General features: G+C 43.5%; 1 protein-coding gene across 5 annotated transcripts in view; it reads right to left on the bottom strand.

Annotated features, from left to right (window-relative positions):
- The window catches only part of SNX25 (sorting nexin 25), a 91,991-nt gene that overhangs the window by 21,188 nt on the left and 43,980 nt on the right, over positions 1-26,823 (bottom strand). For all 5 annotated transcript variants that reach the window (XR_009493073.1, XM_024986289.2, XM_024986291.2 and 2 more), the window contains 5 exon segments: positions 18,791-18,861; positions 9,120-9,301; positions 4,741-4,872; positions 2,761-3,033; positions 229-393 (listed from right to left, as the gene is read on the bottom strand). Coding sequence is in view for 4 of the 5 variants with exons in the window: in XM_024986289.2 (XP_024842057.2) it covers positions 229-393; positions 2,761-3,033; positions 4,741-4,872; positions 9,120-9,301; positions 18,791-18,861 (823 nt within the window). In the remaining variant the exon portion in view is untranslated.

The following is a 26,823-nucleotide window of genomic DNA, read 5'->3' as shown; positions in this document are numbered from 1 at the left end:
CTTTCCCAAAGGCATGCAGACAAGTCAGATAAAAGACAGAGTTACAGCCGAGGGTGGAAAACACAAACCAGACCCCAACAGGTAAAAGACAAATGCCCCCTAATTCTATACTCTAAGCAAAAAAACCCAAACCCATAAAAACAGAAAGAGTGGAACTTACAGAATTTCTATCTATCAAATTAGAAAAATGGCAACTTTTACAGACAACCTTGAAAACGGAAGAGTTACCTTTTTGTCGGGTTTTGGCGCATTTTGAATAGAATTTAGAGCTTGCCTTTTATACTCAAGTTTCTCGTTTAGTTCTCGTAGCTTGTTTACAGCAAAGCTGGCTTGTTCATTAACCCGACTGGAGCCTTCATCCACAGCTTCCTCACCGACCTCACCTCCCGAGTCCTGCGGGAGAACGTCACGTGAGCCACCGTATCCCATAAAGATGAATTTTCCCTCAGTATTACCTACACTACAGGCTCTAGGGCATGACAATGCACCGCTCCAAATCACTGGATTCCACTAAGGAAAGAACCATAGTAGAAAGCCTAGAAGCAGCCTGCTTTTTCTCAGCAAAGTGAAAAATCACAGTATTTAGGACCAAAGGAACTGGTATTTGGAACTGCAGTGAAAAAAGAAATATTTAATAGCCTAAAGAAAGGAGAAAAGAAATTTCATATTGCTATCTCCCAAATGGGAACCTGCATAGAACAAGGGAAGGCAACTGAGTTATCTTTCCAACTAAACCCAGATGTTCTGTGCCTAAACTCTGCCCCCAAAATGCTGAGACCTGGCTTGCTTGCTTTTGGTCTCCTAGGATATTATGAAAAATTCACGCGAGTCTCTTTAAAATCAGTTCAGTTCAGTTCAGTCACTCAGTCGTGTCCGACTCTTTGTGACCCCATGGACTGTAGCACGCCAGGCTTCCCTGTCCATCACCAACTCCCAGAGCTTTTGAAATAAAATTTCCAAATTCCCACTAGTGAAGGTATTTTTAGCATACACTTTGCTCAGTCCTTCTTTTAAAGATGTATTTTACTAATCAAGAGGTAGATTATTTTACAAGTTAGATGGCTAGCACTTGAAAGTGACTTAAGAAAAAAAAAAAAGAAAGTGACTTAAGATTCATAAAGAACTACATAATTTGGGAAACATCTGAATAGATTACCAACAAACAGCATGTTAGTAATTAGATTCATGAGCAGCAAGAGCAGGAAGAACTGCTCAGAACTGTCTTCTGGTTCGTTTACTCCTTAACTTTCTTCCAGATTTTTTTCTTCTAGTTTTTCTTACTTGTAACAAACAGTGAAAAGAAAAAATGTCAAAGGAAAATATTAATAATCATAGAACACCAGGCTATTTTCATTTTTATATATTCTTCCTAATTCTTGTCCATGAGTATATGTATTATGACATTATTCTATGCCCTTACACGTTCAAGAGGGTATTCTGACTTTCTCATAAAATATATTACTACAGTGCTGCATATTTGAGGGTACTGTAATCTTCAAAATTATAATTGCTATGGCTGCAGAGTATTCTATGAATTGATAATAAACTGAGGCATATTCCTATTGCTACTCCTGCTGAGGGTTGATTCTGCTTTTTTGCCATCCCAGATGTGTTAAAATAAATTCCACAGTGCATAAACCTTTTCCCCTCTACATTTTAATTATTTTCATAGGATAAATTTCTAAAAGTGACTGTACTAGAACAAAGAATAGGAACTTTCAAAAGGTCGTTGATACATGTCACCCTTCTTTGAATCCTAGGTGACGCTGGACATTTTTCATGTTTGTTTACAATTTACTACCTATCATATCAACAGTCATTTCAAGTCTTTATTCAATTGATGTGTTGGATATTCATGCTTTTACTAATCTGAATAAACTGCTCACAACATTTACACATCAACCATTTTAATTTTTGAGCTAGAGATAAAGATCAGTTTGTTTTAGCTGTGCTATTCTAAAAATAAAATGACCAATTAGTTTAGTGGTTCTGCTCACTGAAAATGTAGAGATCCATAATAGAACTTTTTTTAAAAAGTCTGAATGAAGTTCAGAGACATCCACTTCTAAAACTATCATGAAGAAGCACCTGATTCCTCAGGGCTTGAGACATAGTGAAGTGGACAGAAAGAGAGAATCCAACATAAATTACAATCTTTCTATGTAAAGTGACTCTAAAACACTTTTTCTTTGTACTTTCAAAACCTTCAAACTCATATAAATCATTAATAGTGAAAGGGAGATGGCCACTGGGCTACCCAAAATGATCTAATACACTGTAAGAAAATTAGACTTCAGGTATGGTTGGACAAGGTTTGTTTCAAAACATCTTAATTTCACCTGATTGTGTTTAAACTCCAAAATATTTCCTGCAGGTCTTCCTACATTCTCTGCCTCTCATCTTTTCCCCATCCTTTTTGTCTGGTCTCAGGCTAGACTGTCCAGCTACTGATTCTCTTACCCGGCCTAAGTCGCAAATGTCTCCCCCACCCTCCAAGAGTCCTGCCCTCACTTTTCAGGCATCAGACTCACATGTGTCTCAGGCAGGACAAGGAGGTCTCTGACTCAGTGCTGGGTAGCGGTACCCAGCCGGTCAGAAGGACAAAGAAAGCAGCACTGACCAGAAGCAGTGAGGTGCTTCGAAGTTCTGTATGTTACAAGATGAAGGCGCACACCCTATCTGACTCCCACAGTCTGCCCTACCTATTCATGTTCAACGCGTAACCACTCGAAAGGCAGGAGAAAGGTAAATGAGACTCACCACTTCATCCTTGTTGGAAACCAACTGTGAGACATGTTTTTCTTCCTCTTTCATCATCAATTTCTCATACAGGTCGCTGACAATGAATGAAGGGTAATACCTATCCTTCAGGGTCTCATAAACATCTCCCTGGATTTTGCAGAACACTTCAATCCCTTTATTGCCCACAAGACATTGCTGGATTTCTTTGTAAAGTGACTTTTCCACTGATATTTCTTTGCTCTCCACGAAGAAATTTTGGTAAATTTCACCAACTAATTGTGGGATTTCATTCTGAAAAGATGGGAAGATAAGGAAAGAGAAAGTATGAAATACTGTCTCTGAGAAAAACTATTTTCTTCCGAATTCTCTGCATTTTAAAGGTGGAAGGAAGACCTGGAATGTGGGGTGAGTGTGCAGCTTTGTGGGCATGTTCAGGGCCAAGGGGTGAGCATCAGACCTTGAAAAAACCAGTTGAGTCCTTAAAAGGAACACTTTACATTGAACAGTTAACAAATATAAATTCTTTTTAATGCTGGAAGGAAAAAACAAAGAATGAGAACAGTTCTCTTCTTGCACTGGATTCCCTTCTCATAAATCTCAGTTTCACAGGAATATAATTCATCAGCTAAATTCAATTTGACTTTTCCATCTAATATAAATAGAAGTGCCAACTTCCTACTCCAGAAGAAAGTCAATATAATAATTGTGGAAGTAAGAGACATATTCTTCAGAATGATGACTTACTACAGTGTAATCAAGCTTGGTCTTAAACACGACACTTAAGTCACAGTGATCCTACTTTGAATGTGCAAACATCTCTTACATCTGATTAACAGAACCTTTGCATTTCTGCTAGAGACAACTCTAGGAATGACGCAAAGTCTGTAACAGTAGCAATAAAATGAAGACAAACACCTTAATGAATACTATGAACATAACAACATCATGGAACTTTTACATCCTAATCAGTGTTGCTAGATCAAATATAGTTATTTGAGGAAGCTATACCCTCCTCTTACTGTACTGACATTTTTCAACTTGTTTTTAATAGTTTAGGAAATTTTTTAGATTGCTCTTTACAGTAGTCCTCTGATAGCAGCCAAAGCCGAGTTTGTAGTCAAGTCTGGTAGATAAAATACGTAATAAAGCTGGCTAGTACAATATTGAGTAAAATGAGGTCATTGGTGGCTTATAAATTAACACTGAAAGAAATTCCTAAGATTTCAAAATGCTACGAGACTGGATTTAGTTCCTTAACCAACACAGTCTGTGATTTACGATGTATTCTAAGTTGGTGTTAAGCTCTAGCAACATTCATATTAAGTGTAAATGAGTAATTTAATGCAGATAGTGCTCTTTGGGCTTATTTTAATAAGCCTCTCAGAATGTATGTATTATATATGCTGTATATATTGTTATATATGTTTGTTGATACAAATTCACAGATATGTATTTCACATTCTTCAACTTAATTCTTAAATATATATTGAGAACTTGCTGAGCACAAAACACAATGCTCATTATTAGGTTTTCCTCTGTAACAGACATCTGTAATCAAGAATTATTTTTTGTCTTCCTTAACACAATCATTTTAAATAAAAGGACAGTTAGGTGTGCACATTACAATATTATTAAAAATAACAAGGTTATGAGAATGAGGTACAGGTGATAAAACCAAACTTATAATAGCAAAGAGGGTAAGACGTGCCTTTTGATAATGAATTACAAAATAACTACCTGAAATTAAATTCAGTAACTGGGTACATTTGTAAATCTTTTCTCCTTGACTACACATTTAAAAGCACTTTCTATAAAAATAAAATCTAATTTTATTTACCATTGTGGGCTAGAACATAATGCCAATAATATGTCTGGTTTAAAATATTCTTTTAATGTATAGCTTATCTTACAGCTTTATTGAAAAACACAGATACACTGCCTAAAACGCAAGTTTTCATCAGCCAGTGATTAACATTCCTTTGGACCTGTATATCCTACCTTGTTAGCATTCTTTAAGTACTCCACAGACTCCCAAAAACTAATTAGAGCTCTCTTGTCCATCCTTTCCATGTACATTCGAAACTGCTCTCGGTAGACAGTGTTGGCCAAGATATCTTCGAACTGAAGAATCTATGAAGCGAATGTAATTAGGAGTTTTTAAAAATCTAAATTTAAATATCAGTTCACTTTGACTTCCAAAGGATTCATTTTCATACTCAGGAAAAAAAAATGCCTCATTTTCTAAGGTCATAGAGTGCCTATTTCACCTTCCTAAACTTTAAATTGAAAAAGCTTACTGAATATTCAAAGTGCACATATTCAAAAAATACCAATTTTCTATTAACCATTAGCTCATTCAGCAAAGGATTTATTTGGCTTCTACTCGGTGTCAGGCGCATTTCTAGGAAACAGATAAACATCCCTGTCTTACGTGATGGACTGCTGAAAGCAACCACGCTCATAGTAGAAAAAGTCAAGAGAGATGTTTAAAAGACCAGGTAGCTGGACTCTAATAAATTGGTATTTTTGTTTTCCATCCTATTTTCATATAGGTAAGGAAATCTACAAACGATTTCATACCTTGCCTTTTTGTTTATAATATCACATTCATTTGAAAAAAATCTCTTGTATGTATCATATCATTTTAATTGACCCATAAAAGTCCATTGTATGTCTAGTATTCTATTCACATAGAATAGAATGATTCCACATAGTGGAATCAAAATGTCATAAATTCTTTAGTTAGGCAAAAATTCATAAGTTTTCTAAAACATACATATCATACACATTATTTACATGTAACAAAAACTTCTCTACTATGCTTGATAAAGGCTTGAGATTTATAATTTTAAATAACAGATATGCAACAAGCAACAGATTTACTGTGTAGCACTGGGATCTATAGTCAATATCTTGTAATAATTTATAATGGAAAATAATTTCAAAAATAATATATGTGTATATGTATTACTGAATCACACAAAAAAATTCTACTTTTTGAAATTAAAAAAAAAAAGTCCAATGTATGGAAGTTTCAAAATTACCCCTTCATTTACCATTTTGAGTGCTTACATCATAAGAAAAACCACTACCTGAAAGACACAGTGCGATCAACCCTGAGCACAGACCACTAAAGAAAAAGTGGATGACCTTTATAAGTAATTCAGGACTTAACAAGGAAAAAGGCCGCAAAGTAATTTAGAAGGGACTTAACTCCTATATCCTTAGTTATCTATTTAGTAATAAAAATGATGTCTAAGTATAATGCAGAGAGGGCAATGGCACCCCACTCCAGTACTCTCGCCTGGAGGATCCCATGGACAGAGGAGCCTGGTGGGCTGCAGTCCATGGGGTCGCTAAGAGTCGGACACGACTGAGCGACTTCACTTTCACCTTTCACTTTCATGCATTGGAGAAGGAAATGGCAACCCACTCCAGTGTTCCTTCCAGGGATGGGGGAGCCTGGTGGGCTGCCGTCTATGGGGTCGCACAGAGTCAGACACGACTGAGGAGACTTAGCAGCAGCAGCAAGTATAATACAAGAAAAGGAAAACTTATATTTAAGATTCTTAAAACTAATATTGTAGCAGGTGGAAAAATTTCAGAAATGTTATCCGTGAGATTTTTCTAAAATCAAGTGCGTATGATCAATGCATGTTCACCTCCTCTGCCATGCACAGTAAGTCTTCAATCTGTTTTGTGGGCAGAAACGGGCAGGCATTTTTCTAGCAGCTTTTGGTAACTAATTAAAGGAATGACCATCCCTTGCTACAGATCATTAATACTTAGGATGTAGTGTACTAACTTTGGGAAATCATAGAATGTATCCTCACTTCAGGTAAACCTACCAGTGAGGCATTTTAAAGTACAAGTCCTAACTGTACAGGCTCCAAAGAAGTGTGAAGGCTCCCATACCAACTCTGATAGCAATGACAGATTACTCGGAGAACAACCCATTTTCAACACAGGGAGGAGCTGAGCAGGAGAGATAGTCAACAGTTCTAAGGAAGTCTTCCCAGTCTAATCTCATGGACTGAAGTGAATTCCAAGTTAGATGCAAATTCTTGATTTTGCAGAATTAAGCCCAAAACATCTTCTAAAATATTAGCCGCCTTTATGCTCTTATTGTGTCTGATGAACACTCTTAGGTTTAGTTCTAAAAGTGCACACATAAATAAATGGCAGGAGACCTCTCTCAAGTCTAATTTAACATCTGATACACCTCATATCTCAGCTGGTGAATTAACCTTTAAGTTCTCTACTCCAAGTGTTTTGTTTTTGCTTTTAATTTTCTCTTGAAGCCTTCATAAGCCTTTCACTGAGTAACGCACACTAACGGTGCGGGTCTGGGTGACCAGGATGAACAGATGGCACACTTTTGAGTCAAATATGTTAACGTGAGATGAACTCAATCTCACTGCATTAATCTGAGATGAGCAATTCTCAGTAATTCTGAGACTCCGTGCAGAAGTGGGAAAGAGACCACTGGGTAGGTCAAAGTGGACACTACTGCTCAATAGATGGTTTAAAAATATAAGTATATATACACAACAGAATGCCAGTTACCATTTACTAAGGGCTTCCATACAGCAAACACTATGCTCTTGTGTTAATTTCCTCTGTTGGATTAACATTTCTTTCTGTCCTAAAACCGCTGGTAATTCTGGGAGGGGTGCTGCCACAGACAATCTCTGGGCAAAAGACAAAAAACTGTCCTGGTGGATGCGCCAAAGGCCATGGCATGCTTCAGGCTGGAAGGTGCCCTGTGATCACTCTTTATTCCCCGTCAGGGATTTTTATTTACTTCTTTTCACTATGTCCCAGTCCCACTGGATCTGGTTTCATGATGCGTATGCTATTAACTTAGTTTTATGTTTTGTGTGTGTTGTTTCTTAACCCACAGGCTAATTTTTCTATAGGAAATACATCCCTATAGCACTCAAAAGGACCACAAGGCCTAGAATAGTAAATAAACGTTCTCCTAAAACACCCAACATGTTACCAAGAGGGACCCAGGCCCAAGATTCTCTGCCTGTGGAATATCCACAATATATTCCTGAAATTGTCTATATCAGACTAAAGAGAATGTGGAGAACTAGGATCCTGGGAATGATGTTTTATCCTGAAAGGAGAGGTCACAATTGGATTCCTCTTACAGTTATGACATCACTAAAACATACCCCCAAATAATTAATGCCAGTTACAACAGATGTTTATTGAGTGCTCATTATATACCGACTACTGTGCTTATCATTTTATGTGCATTATTTAATTCCATAATTATCATGCCCTGTATGGTCTGTGCAATTATTGTTACTTTACAAACAGAGTACAGACAGGCTAACTCACTTGCCCAAAGTGAATCCCCGGTGAATCCGGGATTTAAGAGTCAGGCTTTCTGACTCTGTAACATAACGTTTTTGTTGTTGTTGAAACTTTTTATTTTATATTGGAGTACAGCTGATTAACAATGTTATGATATTTTTCAGCTGGACAGCAAAGGGACTCAGCCACACATATACATGCATCCATTCCTGCCATCCAGGCCTCCACATAACACTGAGCAGAGTTCCCTGTGCTCTACACTAGGTCCTTGTTGGTTACCCATTTTAAACAGAGCAGTGTGTACATGTCCATCCCAAACTACCCGTTCCCCCTATCCCATAATAAAATACTTACTCTTCTTAAGAAATTACCTGATTTGATTTCAGGCCAAAAGATTTAGCAAACTAAGAACAGTACGGAAGTCAAGAAGGAAAGGTGGGTTGAGAGCTCTGTAAGAACTTCAGGAGAGACAGAGCCAGGGCGTCTTTTCCATTCAAGTGCAGGGTCCTCAGCTACACTCAGACTTGTGAACCAACCAGATCCGGGTTTTTATATAGTTCTGTCTCTTCCTATCCACATGGCCTTACTAGGTAATTTACTTACACCAACTGTTTTGTCATCTTTTGTAAAATGGAGACACGGAATACATATTCATAGCACTGTGGTGAGAGCTAAGTAAAATAACCTCTAAGAGACATTCTGCTTCACTGCCTGTAATTTCTATCCAATTAGTAGTGAGTAATCTGATTGGGCCCTTGAAAATATAAATACGCTCCTCTGGGATGGCGGGAGGACAAAAGGGAGACAGGAAAACACACACAGGCGTGTTCACACACACACACGCATTTCACACCTCCTGATCACACCAATTACCACTCGCAGAAGGACACCAAGAAGTGTGGATTCTTGACTCCTAAAAGTCAACATGTGAGTTTATGTTAGGGAATACATGTTTTAGGTTAAATGCCAAGAAGTGAAGGCACTGCCTGTGTGATGACATCAGTGTGCATAACAAACACGAAATGGCAAAGCAAGAAACCGCCAAGTTCTACCTTCTGGCTCTGAGGCCCTTCCCCCTCGTCGAAGGCCCCGTCCTCTTGCTGGTCATAGGCAGGGCCTCCCAGGACTCTGATCCTCTTCTCACACTGCTTCTTTGCCACGGTCAGCTGGTTAATATACCTTTTCATGTTCCTGGCCCTCAGGAGGTCAGCCTTCATGGCGGCAGTTTCTTTACCTTGAATGAGACAGATAGGCGGTAGGCAGTCAGAGGACAAGGTGCCAAAGAGGGAGGGAACGTGGTCACGCTGGGCCAAATCTGTGAAAATGTGGGGCTTAAAATTTGCCATTTGTGACATGGATAGACCTGGGGGTCATTATATTTAGTGAAGTCAGTCAGCGAGAAAAAAAATAAATACTGTATGCTTTCACTTATATAAGGAATCTGAAAAAAAGAAACAGACTCACAAGTAATAAACTAGTGGTCACCAGAGCGAAGAGGAGTGTGGGGAAGGTCAACTCAGATAAAGGGGATTAAGAGGTACCAACTGCCAGGTATAAAACAGGTAAGATACAAGGACAGAACATACAGCACAGGAAACAGAGCCAACATTTTACAATAACTATATGGCGTATATCTATAAAACAGTGAGTCACTAGGCTACAGGGCTGTCTTTGGATCTGCCTCTCCTGGACTCTACATGGTCTCTGGTGACCAGCTTCCTGAACACACTGGGTAGCTTCCTGTGGGGCTTCACTATCCATTATCTCAGCAGATCCCCCAAGAATCTGCCTGGCTCCATGCCCTGTCCCCTTCAGGTCCCTAGTTCAGGGCTCAGCAAAGACATCTCTGGTCACCCTCTTTGTACCTGCAACCTCCACCCTAAAACACCAGTCTTCTCCCGCGCGGCTTTATACCTTCTCTATAGCAGGACTGCCATACCACCTATTTGGTTTACTTATCCTCCAAGTATGTCCTCATAAAAGTAGCATTTTGTTTGTTTATACACAGCTGGGCCACCAGCACCCACAACAGTGCCCAGCAACACCATCAGGACTCAGGGAACACGCTGAGCGGATGCGTGATCTGTGTCAGGTGTTACCGAGGGTTCAATATAACAGAGCTAATGTTCTGCTGAGTCCTCGATATGCATCAGGTACTCTGCTCTCTCTCGAGCCCTGGCTGTGAAAGAGGGAACCAGGGTGAGACTCCTCACCTCCCGCTTTTCACCTTACTCCAACATGGCATCTAGCCCTCCCTGCCACCAATTAGCTGTGGCCAGGACCACGAGCGGACAACTCCTGTGGACGGCTGTCAGTAGAGTCTGGAATCAGATTAGAATTTGGTCTCTGCCACTATGAGCTCTGTGGTCTCAGGGAAAATTTTTTAAAAATTTAACTTAAAAATATTTACAATGGTTTGCTTCCTTAAGCTGACATTATGTAATTTAAAGCAAATGCAAAAAATTCACACAAAGTTAATTTTTAAAAATGACTAAGCATCGAGCACCTCCTTGTGGAGAAGGGACTAGCTTTGCACACGTAACCTGCAGGCAGGGAGGGGCAGGGGTTGAGGGCAGGCTTTTTTCTTTTAAATGGGTGAGAAATGAGCTGGTTTTAATGCTGGTGGAAGGAAGCAGTTAAGAAGGAAACAGGCTACAAGTTGGGAGGGTGGTACCCAGTAGACAGTGAGGAAGGAGGCTGGCTTTGGGGGAGGCCACTGGAGAAGGAAATGGCAACCCACTCCAGTGTTCTTGCCTGGAGAGTCCCAGGGATGGGGGAGCCTGGTGGCTGCCGTCTATGGGGTCACACAGAGTCGGACACGACTGAAGTGACTTAGCAGCAGCACCCCACCCTGTGGCGACAGGGAAGCACAGGGATGGATGCGGACACCAGCCAGTCTGGACCTGGTGTTGGGAGCTGCAGCAGCTCCCCTCCTAGGGCTCTGCTGTCTGGAAGCAGGGAGTGAGGTTATCCGCTCAGAGAAGTGTTAGCTGCTCAGTCGTGCCTGATTCTCTGTGATGTCATGGACTGTAGCCCACCAGGCTCCTCTGTCCATGGAATTTTTTAGGCAAGAACACTGGAGTGGGTAGCCATTTCCTTCTCCAGGGGATCTTTAGACCCAGGAATCGAACCTGCGTCTCAAGCTAGGCCAGCAGATTCTTTACCATGGGGCCACCAGGGAAGCCCTCACACACCGAGGGAGACCTCCAGTTCCCCAGGGTGGTCGTCACCACCCTCAGGTCACAGAGTCAGTCTGTGCAGATGCTGACAACCATGTCTGGACAGGCTGCACACGTCCGGCAGGAAAAGCTCAGGCAAGGACCACAAGGCACGGGATCTATCAGAGCCGCCTTTTCCGACACGCATCACCAATGGTCACGCGCAGACTTCGGGTCAGCAGTCAGCCCTGTTCAAGGGGGTCTGTCGTGTCACAGGTGTTTTCAAACGTGTAACTGAGGAGAAGGGGACGAAAGAGGATGAGATGGTTGGATGGCATCACTGACTCAATGGACCCGAGTTTGGTGATGGACAGGGAGGCCTGATGTGCTGCAGTCCACGGGGTCGCAAAGAGTCGGACACGACTGAGCGACTGAACTGAACTGAACCGAGGAGGCATTTTCATCTGACGGCAATGATGGGTTCTCAGTGCGTCCTGTGCTTGGCTGACAGGGAGGGCCTGCTCGAAGAACTGAACTCAGCGTCTCAAGAGGAAAGTAGGAAGATAAACGTTTGATGTATGGCAGAAACCAACACAATATTGTAAAGCAATTATCCTCCAATTAAAAATTTTAAATAAAGTAACTGTTAGTCTGTCTCCAAATTAGCATACTGCAAACTGAAATTATTTGTGGGTGTACCTGAAGAAATACTTGCTTGGAATTGTGACTTTTTCAGAAAACTTTTCATTCGTCTTTTTCTGCTTCCAAAACTCACGTTATTTCCATTACACTTAGATTCTAAGGAGCTTAAACTCCCACAGTTGCATTCCACGCTTCTGCACTGATTACATTTATTTTAAAAAGATTTAAAGCATATATCCTTACACTAGTTTGCATTGGTTACATTTATTTTAAACATGCTACACATATATTCTTACATTTTAAATTCTGTGCATAATCTTTAAGCTACTTTAAAATGCGAGGACAAAGAGTTGCCTTTTATAAAATAAACCTAGACTGCAATTTTAACTTTGGGTTAAAACAGGCTAATTGAGAGAGACAGAGAGGAAGAAACTGATACACACTTAACAACAAACACATTCTTCTCCTGAGAAGGCTTAAAAGTCTTTCTAAAAGGACAAAAACAGGCAAATTCCAAAGGGAAGGGAGAAAGAGAATAAACCTTCCCCTAAAACCCAGCTGCAGAGCTGAGGAAACATCCCAGAGTCCTGCTGGAGTGTCCCCTGCTCTCGTGAATGCCTTCTGTTTGTTGAGGGCCAAAGTCATTGTCTGATCACAAAGCCTGTTGCTAACAAATGCAACGGCAGTTTGTTGCTTAGACAATTCTGTTTATTTTTTTGCCTCGGAAAACTAAATGCCACGTTCAGGGCTTAATGCCTAACAGGGCACTGCTGCAGTGCGTGCAACTATTGTGCAAAAATCCTAGGAAATCCAGCGAGAGAGATGAATATGCTTCTTTGTGACCTGAGAACCCGTCCAGCCAAGAAATCCTCTCATCAAGAGAAGCGCGGGCCAGGGGGTGGACGACACACTGCCCGTTCATGCCAGCCTCCTGCAGCCACGTCTGCTGAGCCCTAGGTAACGCCATGTGCTGTTAAGCCGGGTGAATCACACAGTGTTTATCCAGGTTAAGGAAGAAGGCCGAGACCACAAGCGGTAGCAGGTGACGCAGTGGGTGGCAGCGGCTCTTTACACGGGTGCCAAGAACACGTGAGTGCCCTAATCGTCTAAAACAATTCATTATCAGTGTTCACTGGCTTCCCTCCTAGCGAGTCCAGATTCTGCTGAGGTAAGAGCAAAAGGGAAGGGGGTCGTTTGCTGGAAGAGAGATCTGCGTCAGACCTCGGAGGAACCCCCTGCGGGCACTGCAGGGGGCCGGTGAACTGCGTCACAGAGCCCTTTGGGCCGCAAGCCTTCCACCCACGATACAGGTCCTCCTTTGAGTAAAGTGCTTTGCTGCAAAACAGAAACACCAGGGACAACCGCTGGGCGCTCCCTCCAACGTGGCAAAGGGCAGAGAAGTGACTTACAGTGCAAACCGAGGGCCCTGAAGCGGCACCAGCGTGGCTGGGTGAAAACGGCAGCCCCGCGTCTGCCAAGCACTAAGAAGCACCCACAGCAGAGTGTTTCTTTTCTCATGTCAGACTGCAAGGCGCAGCCTAACTGCCACAGCCTCGGCGGGCTGCCTGAGGAATCCCATGGAGGACACACGGTCTCGGAATCAGTGACCTTTCGGGTGGCTAAACCTTCCCTGTGGGGCTGTCCCGTGTGTGGCGGAATGTCTCATAGCATCCCTGGCCTTTACCACTAGATGCCAGAGGCACCCCTTCCCCCTGGGTAGCAACCAGAAATGTCTGCAGACCTTGTTAAATGCCCCCTGTCCCTTGGAAGGCAAAACTGTACCCCCCACCACACTCAGAGTACTACAGAGATGCAGCTCCTAAGGGGGTGCAGGAGGCAAGCCTGTGATTGCCCACCCCCACGGGGCTCCCCAGCATGTGGTTCCGCCCCCCATGATGCACAGGTCTCCTCAGGCCCCCCAGACAGTGGAGGGAAGGGATTATCAGGGCTTCTCGCTGGCAGAGGTCAGGCCTCAGTCCACAGTGACAGGCTGACAAGTCTGAAATCTCTCGTATACACTGAAACAAATGTTTCAGTAAAAGGTCCTGAGATGGGGGTTCAAGAAACGGGTGTGTATTTATTTAGGGACTAGTGAAGTTTCAGCAGAGAAGGTAATGGCACCCCACTCCAGTACTCTTGCCTGGAAAATCCCATGGACGGAGCAGCCTGGTGGGCTGTAGTCCATGGGGTCGCTGAGGGTCAGACATGACTAAGCGACTTCACTTTCACTTTTCACTTTCATGCATTGGAGAAGGAAATGGCAACCCACTCCAGTGTTCTTGCCTGGAGAATCCCAGGGACAGGGGAGCCTGGTAGGCTGCCATCTATGGGGTCGCACAGAGTCGGACACGACTGAAGTGACTTAGCAGCAGCAGCAGCAGCAGCAGTGAAGTTTCAGCAGGAGAAATGCTGTTTCCTTCTGAATGCAGAGCTGACGGCAGTTCTCGGCAGTTACCGATCATCACAGATTTCCTCAAAGTTATCTGAAGATCACCTCAAAAGTTGCCCAGGAACTAACGCAATATTTACCTTACTTTCCAACTTAGGGTCAGTATGCTTTAAAAAAAAAAAAAAAAAAAAGAACAAGTGGGATTCTCTTATCACAGCAAACACCTGAAGTTTCAGAGTCGAGTGTGCCGCTCCCCTTCAGTAGGAAGGATACTTAAGGAATGAGCAGAGGCCCCAGCAGGAGCTCCCGGCGGAGCTTCTCCTGTTATAGCAGAGAAGCCGACAGAGGCCTCGAGGGCCAGGCGAGGCCAGGGGCCTGCAGCACACCTTTTATTCGTGTTTCCTTCCTTAAATATATCAAGTGCTGAGACTTCCAGCATTTTCCTCGGTTGAAGGCCCTCCAACACGCTTGCAACAGATTTTTAAAGTAGTAAGATCCCATCAGTTAAATCCACATGCCAGATTACCAGGAGAGGCCTGCTCCCAGATGAGAATGTGACTTAAGCAGAGAGGAGTCAGAAACCGAAGACACAGCTCTGGCGCATGCAGCTTCTGAGTTCAGAGCGTGACCCTCAGAGCACCGAGTGCAGGATACGAGGGTTCATGCCCCAGATCAGCACATGACTGACCACGCACTTGCTGAAAACCTCTGGACCTGAACTTTACTTGAATAAATACAGGTTCTTAGGACATACGATGACTCAAGTTTTTTGTGGGGGGAAGGTGGGAGCTGAGTTGGATATATAAATTATGAGACTAGAGAGCCGCAATGCGGGAGACCTGGTTTTGACCCCTGGGTTGGGAAGATCCCCTGGAGGAGGGCATGGCAAACCACTCCAGTAATTTGGCCTGGAGAACTCCATGGACTGTGTAGTCCATGCGGTCACAAAGAGTCGGACACGACTGAGCCACTTTCACTTTCACAGGGCTTCCCTGGTGGCTCAGACGGTAAAGAATCCTCCTGCAAGGAGGAAGACCTGGGTTCGATCCCTGGGTTGGGAAGATACCCTGGAGGAGGGCATGGCAACCCACTCCAGTATTCTTGCCTGGGGAATCCCATGGACAGAGGAGCCTGACGGGCTACAGGCCACGGAGTCACAAAAGAACTGGACGTGACTGGCTTAGTCACTAAGCCACCACCACCAGAGGGCGCATGATGGAACCGGCTGAGCCCTTGGCCACAAGGCAGCGACGGGACGGGCCCGCGCTGGGTGCTGGGGAAGGGACCGCAGGCTCGGGGCACCGCCGCGCTCAGGGTGGGAGGGCCGGGCAGAGAGAAACCCTAGCAAAGGCCCTGCAGCAATGGGCTGCGGTGTAAGTTTAGGTCATTCATAAATTAGAAACTGTGTCAAATTACTGCAATACCACAAAAAGGACTCTGAAAAGTCCTCTAGAGTCTACAGAATAGCTCCTTCCTTTAGGCAGGGACACTTTTAAATCCAAAATCAGATAAGAAATATGATTCAAAAATTATTCCTAAGGGAAATCATTATGGTTTTTATCAACAAGTAACTGTGTATGTGTGTATACATATTCAGTATATTCTGAAGTTCTTCTACAGTTCTGCTTGATATACTCAATTCCAACACTCTCTACTTATCCTCTAAACAAGGCACACAACGGGCACGGCCCCCCATGCGGGCAGTGTTTATACAGAGCAGTTTCTATTAGACCCAGATCAACAGCCTGTCCTTTGTTGCAGTCAGCTAAATAAATATTACTCTTGAATCACTTTATTCTTGCTAACATTTCAGAACCCAGAACAGCAGTGAGGGAAAGAAAAAGCCTTAAAGGGAGCTGAAATAGAAAATAATAATTTAGGGTAACACACAGGATACAATCAGATGTTCTGGGATTTTTCTTTTAAGTTTCCCACTAAATTGACCTCATACCCCTCTTAACGGGCTGACAGGTTTTGCTCACTGCAGATGTGACAGGAATAGGGAAAAATAAGTTACGGATAAAAAGGGCTCCAGGCATTGGGGAGCTATGGTTTCTCAAGCAGCTGTTCTAGTGGTTAAAGCCTAAATGTCCACTCTCTTAATGATATGTCTGAATTTCCAAAGCAGGATTCTGATTCATCCCTGTTGTTACGTGTGCTGACAGGATCCACCCTTCAAAACCACTGACCCAGGGGCCAGGTCTGGGGCGGGGAGTCTCCCACCAAGCAGCCCCGTGGAGACCCCCCGCCCCCTCCACTGCCTTGCAGGGTAAGAGACATCAGACTAGACACCAGGACAGTAAATCCCTGTTGCTTAAGGAACTGTATGGTGATAACTCGGCTGGCTTACACACCTAAGAGAAGCCCATATAATTTAAAATAAAGTTGCCAGTCAATTAAAAACTATAAAAAAAAAAAAGAGGGAGCTGAAATACTGGGCTTATTCGCCTTCAACAGCAAAGAAGTCGTAGCATATGCTCCATTACTACTAGAATGCCGGCACTTGGCCAGTGTCTTAGTTTGGGCAGCTATAACCAAACACCACAGACTGGCCGGCTGTAAACAACACAAACGTGTTTCTCACAGTCTGGAGACTAGGGCGCCAGGGTGGTCCTTGGTGAAGGCCCTCATGGGGGAGGTTGGGGATCTCTCTGCAGCCTCTCTCATAAAACACCAAGCCCATCCATGAGGGCTCCACCCTCCTGACCAAAGCAAACTTCCCAAATTCTGTGACCATCAAGCAGCTGATGGGATTAGTGGGTAAAAGTCACACTTCAGTCAATATGTTTGGCCAGAATGAATGATAAAATAAGGTCAGAGGCAAGGAAATTTTGTGAGCGCACTTAAAACTTCTGAGACCAAGTGCTTCAAAAAATTTATAAATTGTGCAGTATTTATAAATTTGCTCTAAGAACCTGTTTCTCCAAATATTCCTAATTTTTCTTTCTCACAGGACAAAGATCTGGGTTCAGATCAGATCAGATCAGTCGCTCAGTCGTGTCCGACTCTTTGCGACCCCATGAATCGCAGAACGCCAGGCCTCCCTGTCCATCACCAACTCCCGGAGTTCACTCAGACTCACGTCCATTGAGTCAGTGATGCCATCCAGTCATCTCATCCTCTGTCGTCCCCTTCTCTTCCTGCCCCCAATCCCTCCCAGCATCAGAGTCTTTTCCAACGAGTCAACTCTTCGCATGAGGTGGCCAAAGTACTGGAGCTTCAGCTTTAGCATCATTCCTTCCAAAGAAATCCCAGGGCTGGGTTAGATGGTCTCAAATTTTGTTTTTCTTATTTCTATGATTACTTAGTTTCCCTAGAACAGTACCAGCAATTAAACTAGTTAAGACATTGTAAAGAATTCAAAAACCATTTGATACCTTATTTCTTAAAAACATCAAAATTCCAAAAGAAAAAAGCCACCAAAAATCAAATTAAAATTTCTACATTGTTAAAGAGAGTAATTTGGTCTTCTACTATGAACCTGAAACATTCTCAGAGTGCTGTGTGGATTTGCTGGAGTTTATTGAAGCCTTGGAAGCCTTATTTGAACATTCCTGAATATACAAAGAGGTCCTCCCAGCCCTCCCGTGTTATCCTGAGAAAAGTCAATGCAGAGTCAGCTAGTTAATTCCTTAAGGTTTCAGAGGGCACACAATTGGGTAATTTCTCCCCACCTGTTATACAGTATTTTCTCCCTTTAAATCCTCAAAATACTTCCACAATTACATACCAATTCCTAATCAATGAACAATTATAATTGAAAAAGACTTGCCTGAAACAAACATATTTATATGTAGCAACAAAATTATATTTCAGCATATTCATTCTACCTTCATTTAAAAAAGAAAAAGTTCTCATCTCTAGTTTGCATCCCAAGTATTCTTAGGATCTTCCATCTGTCCATTTTTTTTTTTTAAACACTTCTTCAGTTTACTATTCACAAAGAGAACATGAAACGAAGGCTAAGGAGAAACAACCCTGGACATGAAATTGCTTAGAGCCGCACACGCAGCCTGGCAGCATCGCTACATGGTCACTTCGAGCACAACCTGACTGTCCAGCTTTAAGGAAGCAGTGCGGGCAGGTGGGGCGGCGGGAAGAGGTTAACATCCAGACGAGGCGCTTCCCAGATGCTCAGCCCGCCAACACGCTGACCAGATCGCACTCCCTCTAAAACAGAGCTCTCCAAAAACTAACAAAACAATTCTATTTGGGGGGAGCCTTTTAATATGAGGAAAAACTATGAAACTATGTTTAGTATGTAAACAGAACAGCAGCATGATTCTACCCACTGACTTCAATATTCTAAAAATTATGAACACAAAGTTTATCAGGGAACACAGAACTACAAAGGTTTTTGTTAGGATGAAACCATACTTACTTTCTCTTTTGCTGATATAGCAATATTTTAACAAGTTTGAAATACTTAAGTGTATACTCCATACACGTCAAAACTCTGACAGGAGAGAGAAGACGGGGAACTAGACCCAGGACCTTCAGGACGTAAAAGCAGAGAAAATGAACTGGTCCTCACCTTTGTGCCTCTTCAGCTGCGGGAAGCTGCTGATTGTTGTTGCCTGGATTATCTCCACTACAATTTGATACCTGAGTATTGAAAAGAGAGAACAATGAAAGATTGAACAGGAAGGTAAGACTATTTTCAGGAAGAATTTCAGACTCTATTTGTAGTGATCAACTGTAACACGGTGAATCCTGCATAAGAATCATGAAAACCATCCAACGCAGGTGAAGTCAGCAGGCTGGGTGCTGCGCCATGGGCTACTCATTCCTGAGGCCTGAATGCAAGAGTCCTAAACGTACCCCCACCTCCATTCCCCATACAGAAGCGTTCCCACCTGCCCCCCGACTGAAGAGGGAAACCCTGAGGTCATGAGCGACTCCTCCCCCTTTTACACCCCTCACCAGCGCCCTCCCTGACGCTGGTAACCAGAACCCTACTGCTTCTACCTCCCAGACCTGCACTGTCCAGGAAGGTGACCACGAGCCACGTGGGCTACTTAAATCACAATTTTATTCCTCGTTGCACCATCCACACTTTAAGTGCTGAGCCACCTCACGGACCTCATAAACCACAATGGACTGTGCAAATAGAACACTTCCATCTATAACCTTTACTAGAGATAACACTCAGGGAATATTGCATCATTATAAGATATGGTGGTTCATGGGACGTTTTCCCCCAGGACCTGGGATTGTGTAAATGTGAGGAAGCTGTGGGTGACAAACGGCTCCAGGAATATGTATGTGTGACTGAGAACACCTCTGCTTCAGGAAAAAGAAAACCTTACATTTTTAGACCAAATATAATCCTAGAACAATGGCTATTTTGAGCATGTTCATGTCAGGTAGGTTATAAACCCAAGTTCTCAGGGGCTATTCAGTTATTATTAAGTATTTCCTTAATGAAACTCATTGATCCTGAGTGTTTCTCAGCCCTTAATTATACTAAGAATCTGCCTGTAATAAAACTATGTAACATTAACTCTTTATCAGAACACAATCTTAGCAGCATTTTAAGATTTAATGCTACATCTGGCTGGCTTTTTTTTTTTTTTAACCCGCCACCTGGCTTGCTGGATCCTCATTCCCCAGCCAGGGGTTGAACTCAGGCCTACAGCAGTGAAAGTCCCGAGTCCTTAACCCCTGGACTGCCAGGGAGCTCCCTTGGCTGGCTTTTAGAGCACAAAATATGTTCTTCTGCTTTTTAGCTAATTCCTGGATGACTCGAATTCATCAGTCATAGCTCTTCATGGGTTCAGATTCACATCTTTTTAATTTCTTCCTTTGCGTCATATGAACATCGATGCTACTACCCCACCCCTCAGAGAACGGGCTGTTGGGAGTGCTGGCTGGCGGTCGCCTATGGCAGACTGCTGGTTGCCAACACCCTTCATCTCCTTCTCCCCCACTAACTGGACCACACTGATTGGGGCAAGCGAGGCCCCAGACAAAAATGCTAACCTTTTCTCAAGCAGTTAGGGACGGCCATCTAAAATAGTTCCAGCCGACGAGACATGAGCGGAACTGGCCGGGAGGGGGTGCCAGGAAGGCTTCCTACAGGGGCGGGCTCCACGGGAAGGCCCCTTTGTCTTTTGTCCCTGACTTTCCTTAGTTCTCCTGCCTGGGACAAGGATGCAGTGGGATGGAGGCGCAGCACCCCCAAGAATGAAAGCCACGCGGTGATGGGAGAAGACGGGAGGAGCTCAGGTGTCCAGAGACACCACTAAGCCGTGACTGCAGCCCCGGCCTGGCCATCTCAGACTTTCTGGTATTGAGGGTCATAAAGCCCTGACTTGTTCAAGTAACCATGCGTCAATGCGTCTCATGGCCAAATGCCACCTGACTAGCAGAGAACTTTCTGAAGTTTCCATACATGAAGAAGTTATCTCCAGGCTGAACACACTTGGGTGATGTCCTCCAAAAGGAAGCCTTGCTAGGACATTAATGACCATTACAGTTGTGTGACAGAGCCACCTTCATTCCTTCATTAATGGTAAAACACAAAGATAGTTTTTCATGTGATTTTTCCCACCAGTTACTGAACAGATGAGGAAACAGCTTATAAGAAGCATACAGAAACCTGGAATCATCCAAGTCTAACACTCCCTAACCAAGTCTTTATTTTAACCTTGGACTTAGTAGGTTCTGTAAGCAAAGAGCACTGACTTCTTCCAGGCAACTCAAATGCATGTCACCAAACTCCATAGGCTTGTTGTGGCAACTTCTACAAAGAAAAAGCACAAGAATAATCTATGTGGTCAATATGCTTTCATTAAACAAACGCTTGTTAATCGTTTCTTAGGTTCTAGACACACAGAAGTGAGTAACACCAGCATGGTGTCTGTTTTCAGAAAGCTCCAGGGATATATCAGATGGAGAAAACAGCCTATAATATCTGTAATTACGAAGACTACACAATAAGATTGTAATGATTCTAAAATGCAAAATGGCAGGTACATTTACGATTGCTGGTATCTAAATACGTGGGTCTATGAACCAGGGCTACAGTGCAAAACACAGATATAAAGGAAGGAACAACTGCGTTAAAGTGGTAGAATAATAAGTCATCTTAAAACTGTTCCCAAACTACTTCCCTATCTGAGCCAGTCCACACTAGACTTACCTTCCTTCCTGCACAGGAAGCTTTCCTCCCCTCTCCGTTTCCGCACGAGACCCATCATTTCTATCCTTTAGGCTCGAAATACCATCTTTGATATCCGCCCTCCCGTAAATATGAATCTCCAAGTCCTGAATCTTTAAACAAGTTCCTCTCGCCCTCTTCCTCTAGACACCACCCTTCTCACCCGTGGGTCAGCTGCATTCGCTGGACGGCCTGTTTCCTTCATGTCAACCTTTCTATCTCCCACCCAACCCACGCTATGCAGTGCTGTCAAAGCCCCTTCCTCAAGGACCACTCTCAGCGCCTCCTCCTCCGGGGAGGTCCCTGGAGGAGTTGAGCCTCCTCTTCGGAGGAGGACCCCTCTGCTCCAGCCTGTGAGTCCCTCAGCAATCGGCACTGGCCCCCTCGCTCAAGCCCCATAGAAACCTGGAGTGAAGTCAGGATGGCTTCCCCACAGCTCTCCTCAAACTGTAGCCACTTGCCAGGCTTTGGCTTATGCTGTTTCCTTCTGAAAACAACCTCCCTTTTTGGCCACCTAATCAGATCTTGCATATATTATTTCTTCCCTCAGGTTATCCTCAATCCCTCTCATTCACATCAACATTTCTCCTCTCTGAAACCCTAAATTACTTCTGCTCTATAATATCACCCATTTATCTACTATTTTCCACAAAGAATGTTGTAAATGAAGAAAACGGTGTGTCCGGGGCTTTGGGGGCCTCACCCTTCTTTTTAACATGGTAACAAGTCTTGTACTTAAAAAAGTAAACAGTGAGCCTAATGCCATCTGAGGAAGAAGTATGTTCAAACGAATCCATGGAATTCTAAAGTAATATCAGCTAACAGATTCCTTTCATCAGGTACCAGGTTACCTAACTAAATACTTTATTTTACATATCTCATTTAATCCTCACAAGGTACTATAATGAACCCCACACTACAGAGGGAGAAACTGGAGTTCAGGGGGATTAGGAAATCTATACAATATTAACACATTTTTATGGAATTCAGAAAGATGGTAATGATGACCCCATATGTGAGACAGCAAAAGAGACATAGATGTAAAGAACAGACTTTTGGACGCTGTGGGAGAAGGCAAGGGTGGGATGATTTGAAAGAATAGCATTGAAACATGTATATTACCATATGTGAAATAGATTGCCAGTCCAGGTACAATGCATAAGACAGGGTGCTCAGGGCTAGTGCAATGGGATGACCCAGAGGGATGGGATGGGGAGGGAGGTGGGAAGGGGGTTCAGCATGGGGAACACATGTACACCCATGGCTAATTCATGTCAATGTATGGCAAAAACCACTACAATACTGTAAAGTAATCAGCCTCCAATTAAAATAAATTAATTAATAAAAAATTCTATATAAGGTCTCACTGCTTTTAAGCACAAGTAAAGCCTAAATCAAAAATGTTGGAGCCTAAAACAAAATGGTAGCTTTGTCTATGAAAACAGATATGCTGTTTTTAATCTCCAACTAGATCAGAAGCCTCTTGAAAATAGGGATTGCGTCTTGAATTCTTTAACCGAGCCTAACTTGGCAGTAAATATTTCGGGGTGCCAGGGACGGAGTGTGTGTGTGTCCCCTGCAAAAGTCACAGGTGAAGCCTACACCCCAGTGTCATGGTGTTTGGAGGCAGGACCTCTGAAAGGTCATTAGGTCTCGAGGGTGGTCCGTGCCCATATTAAAGAGACCCCAGAGAGCTCTCTCCACCTTGTGAGGACAGAGTGAGAAGACTACTGTTGAACCAGGAAGCAAGACCCTCACCAGACACCCAGTCTGACTACCAGCAGCTTGACCTCAGGCCCACCAAACTCCAGAACTGGGAGAAAGAAATGTTTGTTCTTTGAGCCACCCATTCTATGGTGTATTTGTGATAGCGGTCCAAATTAAAGAGCTAAATTCCTAAGTGTTAACATCTGTAACAGTTAACAGGTGCACATAATATCCTGAACAATCTGTTCTCTGGGTGTTCTCAGTGATTCACACTCCGGAACAAATAAGTCATCAGTGGTACTGAGAAAATACATGCCATCTGAGGAAGAGGCATGTTCAAACAAGTCCACAGAATTCTAAAGTAACATCAGCTAACTGACTCCTTTCATCGGGTACCAGGTACCTAATTAAATACTTTACACTACCTCATTTAATCTTCACAAGGTACTGTAATGCACCCCACACTACAGAAGAAGAAGCTGGAGTTCAGGGGGTTTAAGAAATCTATACAAGGTTTCACTGCTTCTAAGTACAAGAACCAAAATGACAACCTAGGGCTTGATGATGCTAAAGCTTAGCCATTTTCCAGCTTCCCTAAAATTCAACAGGTTAGTGGTTAGCATGTCAAAGGCCCTTCACGGCTTATCGGCACGGCCAAGGCCAGACCATCTTTCCAGCCAAACTGCCTTCCACATCCCTCTCGGATACCATTTTCCGAGCAAACCAGGCCACATGCAATGCTCCAAACACACTCCAGCTCTTTCCTACCAGCCGGGCTCTGCTTCGTTTCTTCTCCCTCCTACACCTCACCTCTCCTCTTCACCTGCTGAAATCCTATTCACTCCAAAACATTCAAGTCTCAGCCAACTCCTCTCTGAAGCTTCCTAGATCCCGCTCACCTACAGCAGGAAATAGGTGCTCCTACCCACTTCTTTAGCTCTTCACACTCTACCTTTGGCCTGATTGTCTTACTTCACATTTAGCGATTTACATCCACAGGGGTCTCCTGTTTTGAACAGCAAACACCCTGATGACCGGGGAAAGAATCGAGGGTCCAGAGTCAATTCATCTTTACAGATACCAGACCCTCCTCACATGGTGCCCAGCACACAGGAGGCATCTGAAGATCCTGACTGAATCTGCAGAACTTACTTTCACTTGACACCAAAAGGCAAAGCAGGAAATGAAGGACTTTCGTTCCAAACGCTCCAAGTCTGATGGCCCAGCCTTCCTGGTTGTCTGAGGAGCTATCGAGGACGCCTGGTGCTCACTTGGCCCGTCCCCTCCAGAGAACGACACAGCCTTCCTGGTTGTCTGAGGAGCTATCGGGGATGCCTGGTGCTCACTTGGCCCGTCCCCTCCAGAGAACGACACAGCCTTCCTGGTTGTCTGAGGAGCTATCGGGGATGCCTGGTGCTCACTTGGCCCGTCCCCTCCAGAGAACGACACAGCCTTGCTGGTTGTCTGAGGAGCTATCGGGGATGCCTGGTGCTCACTTGGCCCGTCCCCTCCAGAGAACGACACAGCCTTGCTGGTGCCAAGTTCAGTTCAACCACTGGGAGGACTATTATTTGTAGGCTTACTCTTGATCGGAAGAGCAGAGATTGTTAGTATCTCTTTTTCCGAAATGATGATGTAAACTCAAGTCTTAGGAGGAAGCAGTATAGTAAGAATTCAGCTCTTTCTAATCCTTGCAAGGTCCTACCCAGAGCATCTTTGTCTTAAGGATAATGAAAAAGTCACCCAAAGCTTGCTGGTGCCTGCCACTGAGTCGCCACCTCACCTCCCTTCACTTTTTTATACTTAGCTAAATTAATAAAGACTTAGACCAAGATTATTTTTATGAACTCTCTCCAGTGATCTTAATCTCGCCTGAATGCTACACAGTCCTTCAAAACGTGTGCTCGGTCACTCAGTCATACCTGACTCTGTGGCCCTGTGGACTGTAGCCCTCCAGGCTCCTCTGTCCATGGGATTTCCCAGGCAAGAATACTGGAGTGGGTTGCCATTTCCTGCTCCAGGGGATCTTCCCAACCCAGGGATTGAACCTGTGTCTCTTGTGTCTCCTGCACTGGCAGGCAGACTCTTTACCACTTGCGCCACCTGGGAAGCACCAGCCTTCAAAATAATTACCTTGGAAATCAACATTTTCTACTATCAAATGTTCAGAACAGCTTTGGGATCCTATCAGACTTGATTTCAAAATTATTTAGAAGCCAAACCAAAAAAGTTAGTCTCTCTACTTCATTAGGCACATCTTTGAAATATGACTTTAGAGCTGTCTTGGGAGTGTACATGCTGGAACATCTTAGCAGAGTCAAAGGCTGTGGACAAATTCAGCTGCACAACATGGTAAATGGTTTAAAATACCATCTTGTATTAAAATGAGCAAGGATCTACCATGGAACAGAATATCATATACATACAAATGTTTAAGAAGAAAATCAGAAATTTTAAAATAGTGTTTCAGAACTGCCGCAGGCTACTCTATATCAGGCTAGAGATAATATTTCCATTAAAGAGACTTCATGTAAAGTGTTTAAAAAATGAAGCCATGGTGATTTCTGCTAGCTAAGCTGGCGCTGTCTCCCATGTCCATGACACTACCAAGGTCTGCTGGATAATTTAGAAAGTGTATCAGAGTAGTTAAGAATGTGAGCTTTGGGGACTTCTCTGGTGGTCCAATGGCTAAGACTCTGTGCTCCCGATGCAGGAACCTGGGTTCAATCCCTGGTCAGGGAACTAAATCCCACATGCTGCAACTAAGACCCGGCACAGCCAAATATTAATATATAAATATAAAATATAAAGAATGTGAGCTCTGGCACCAGATGGGCTTTGTTCAAATGCTGCTTTCAATGCTTACACTAACACCCTGGGACAATTTTTCAAGCTTTTAAAACTCAAGAGTCCTCATTTGTAAAAAGAGGAATAGCAGCATTTTTCCTCAGAGGACTTTTATGAAGTTACATGAGAGAACTTAAAATATCTGGAACTGCATCTGCCTTACAGTGAGAGTTTAACGACTATTACAATTATTGTCCTTTAACACTGCCGCTGACTCTTTAGATGTGTGTTGTTTAGGTGGATGGTGTGTGTGTGCTTGTAAAATATACATAGAAGCCATTTTATAAAAAGTAACCTCACTTTTTTTTTCCTATGAGAGTCTAAGCCTGATCAATTAAAGACCACCAGGGTCATTATAGTCCCAGAACATCAGGCTTCCTGACCCACTGCCATGAACAAGAGGAACCATGGGGCATCTCCCCGGAGAAAAAGATAAAAGTTACCATAGGATTCTGGGGAAAGGCAGGGTGTGGATGAAATGTAAATGAAGCGGTGCTGTGACAGGCTCAAAGCAGGGCTTGTCAAAGGGTCAATTTCAGATGAACCCAGGGCCCTACTGCCTTGGAAACTACAAAGTTAAGGTCAGTGTAGGATGCTGAATCCAGAACCCCCTATCTGCAACTCTGGGTTAAAATGGGGCTGCTGCTCTGTGTCAAAGTGGCTGATACCCTCCAGGCAAGAGCAGGATGTGTCATTCCTACTGATACAATTTCACGCAGCAAAGTTTCTGATAAAATTTAGAGAGCCGTGCTTTTCAGTGAATAAGAAGCAGGGGTTGCTCAGAAGGGAGTATCATCATGACATTTTACAGCTGTGTTTGGAAGAAATACTACTTCCTGTTAACTTGGTAG

The sequence above is a fragment of the Bos taurus genome, chromosome 27, assembly GCF_002263795.3.
Source record: "Bos taurus isolate L1 Dominette 01449 registration number 42190680 breed Hereford chromosome 27, ARS-UCD2.0, whole genome shotgun sequence".
Lineage (NCBI taxonomy): Eukaryota > Metazoa > Chordata > Mammalia > Artiodactyla > Bovidae > Bos > Bos taurus.
Note: the sequence above shows the minus strand (reverse complement) of the source record. Positions and strands in the feature narration are given on the sequence as shown.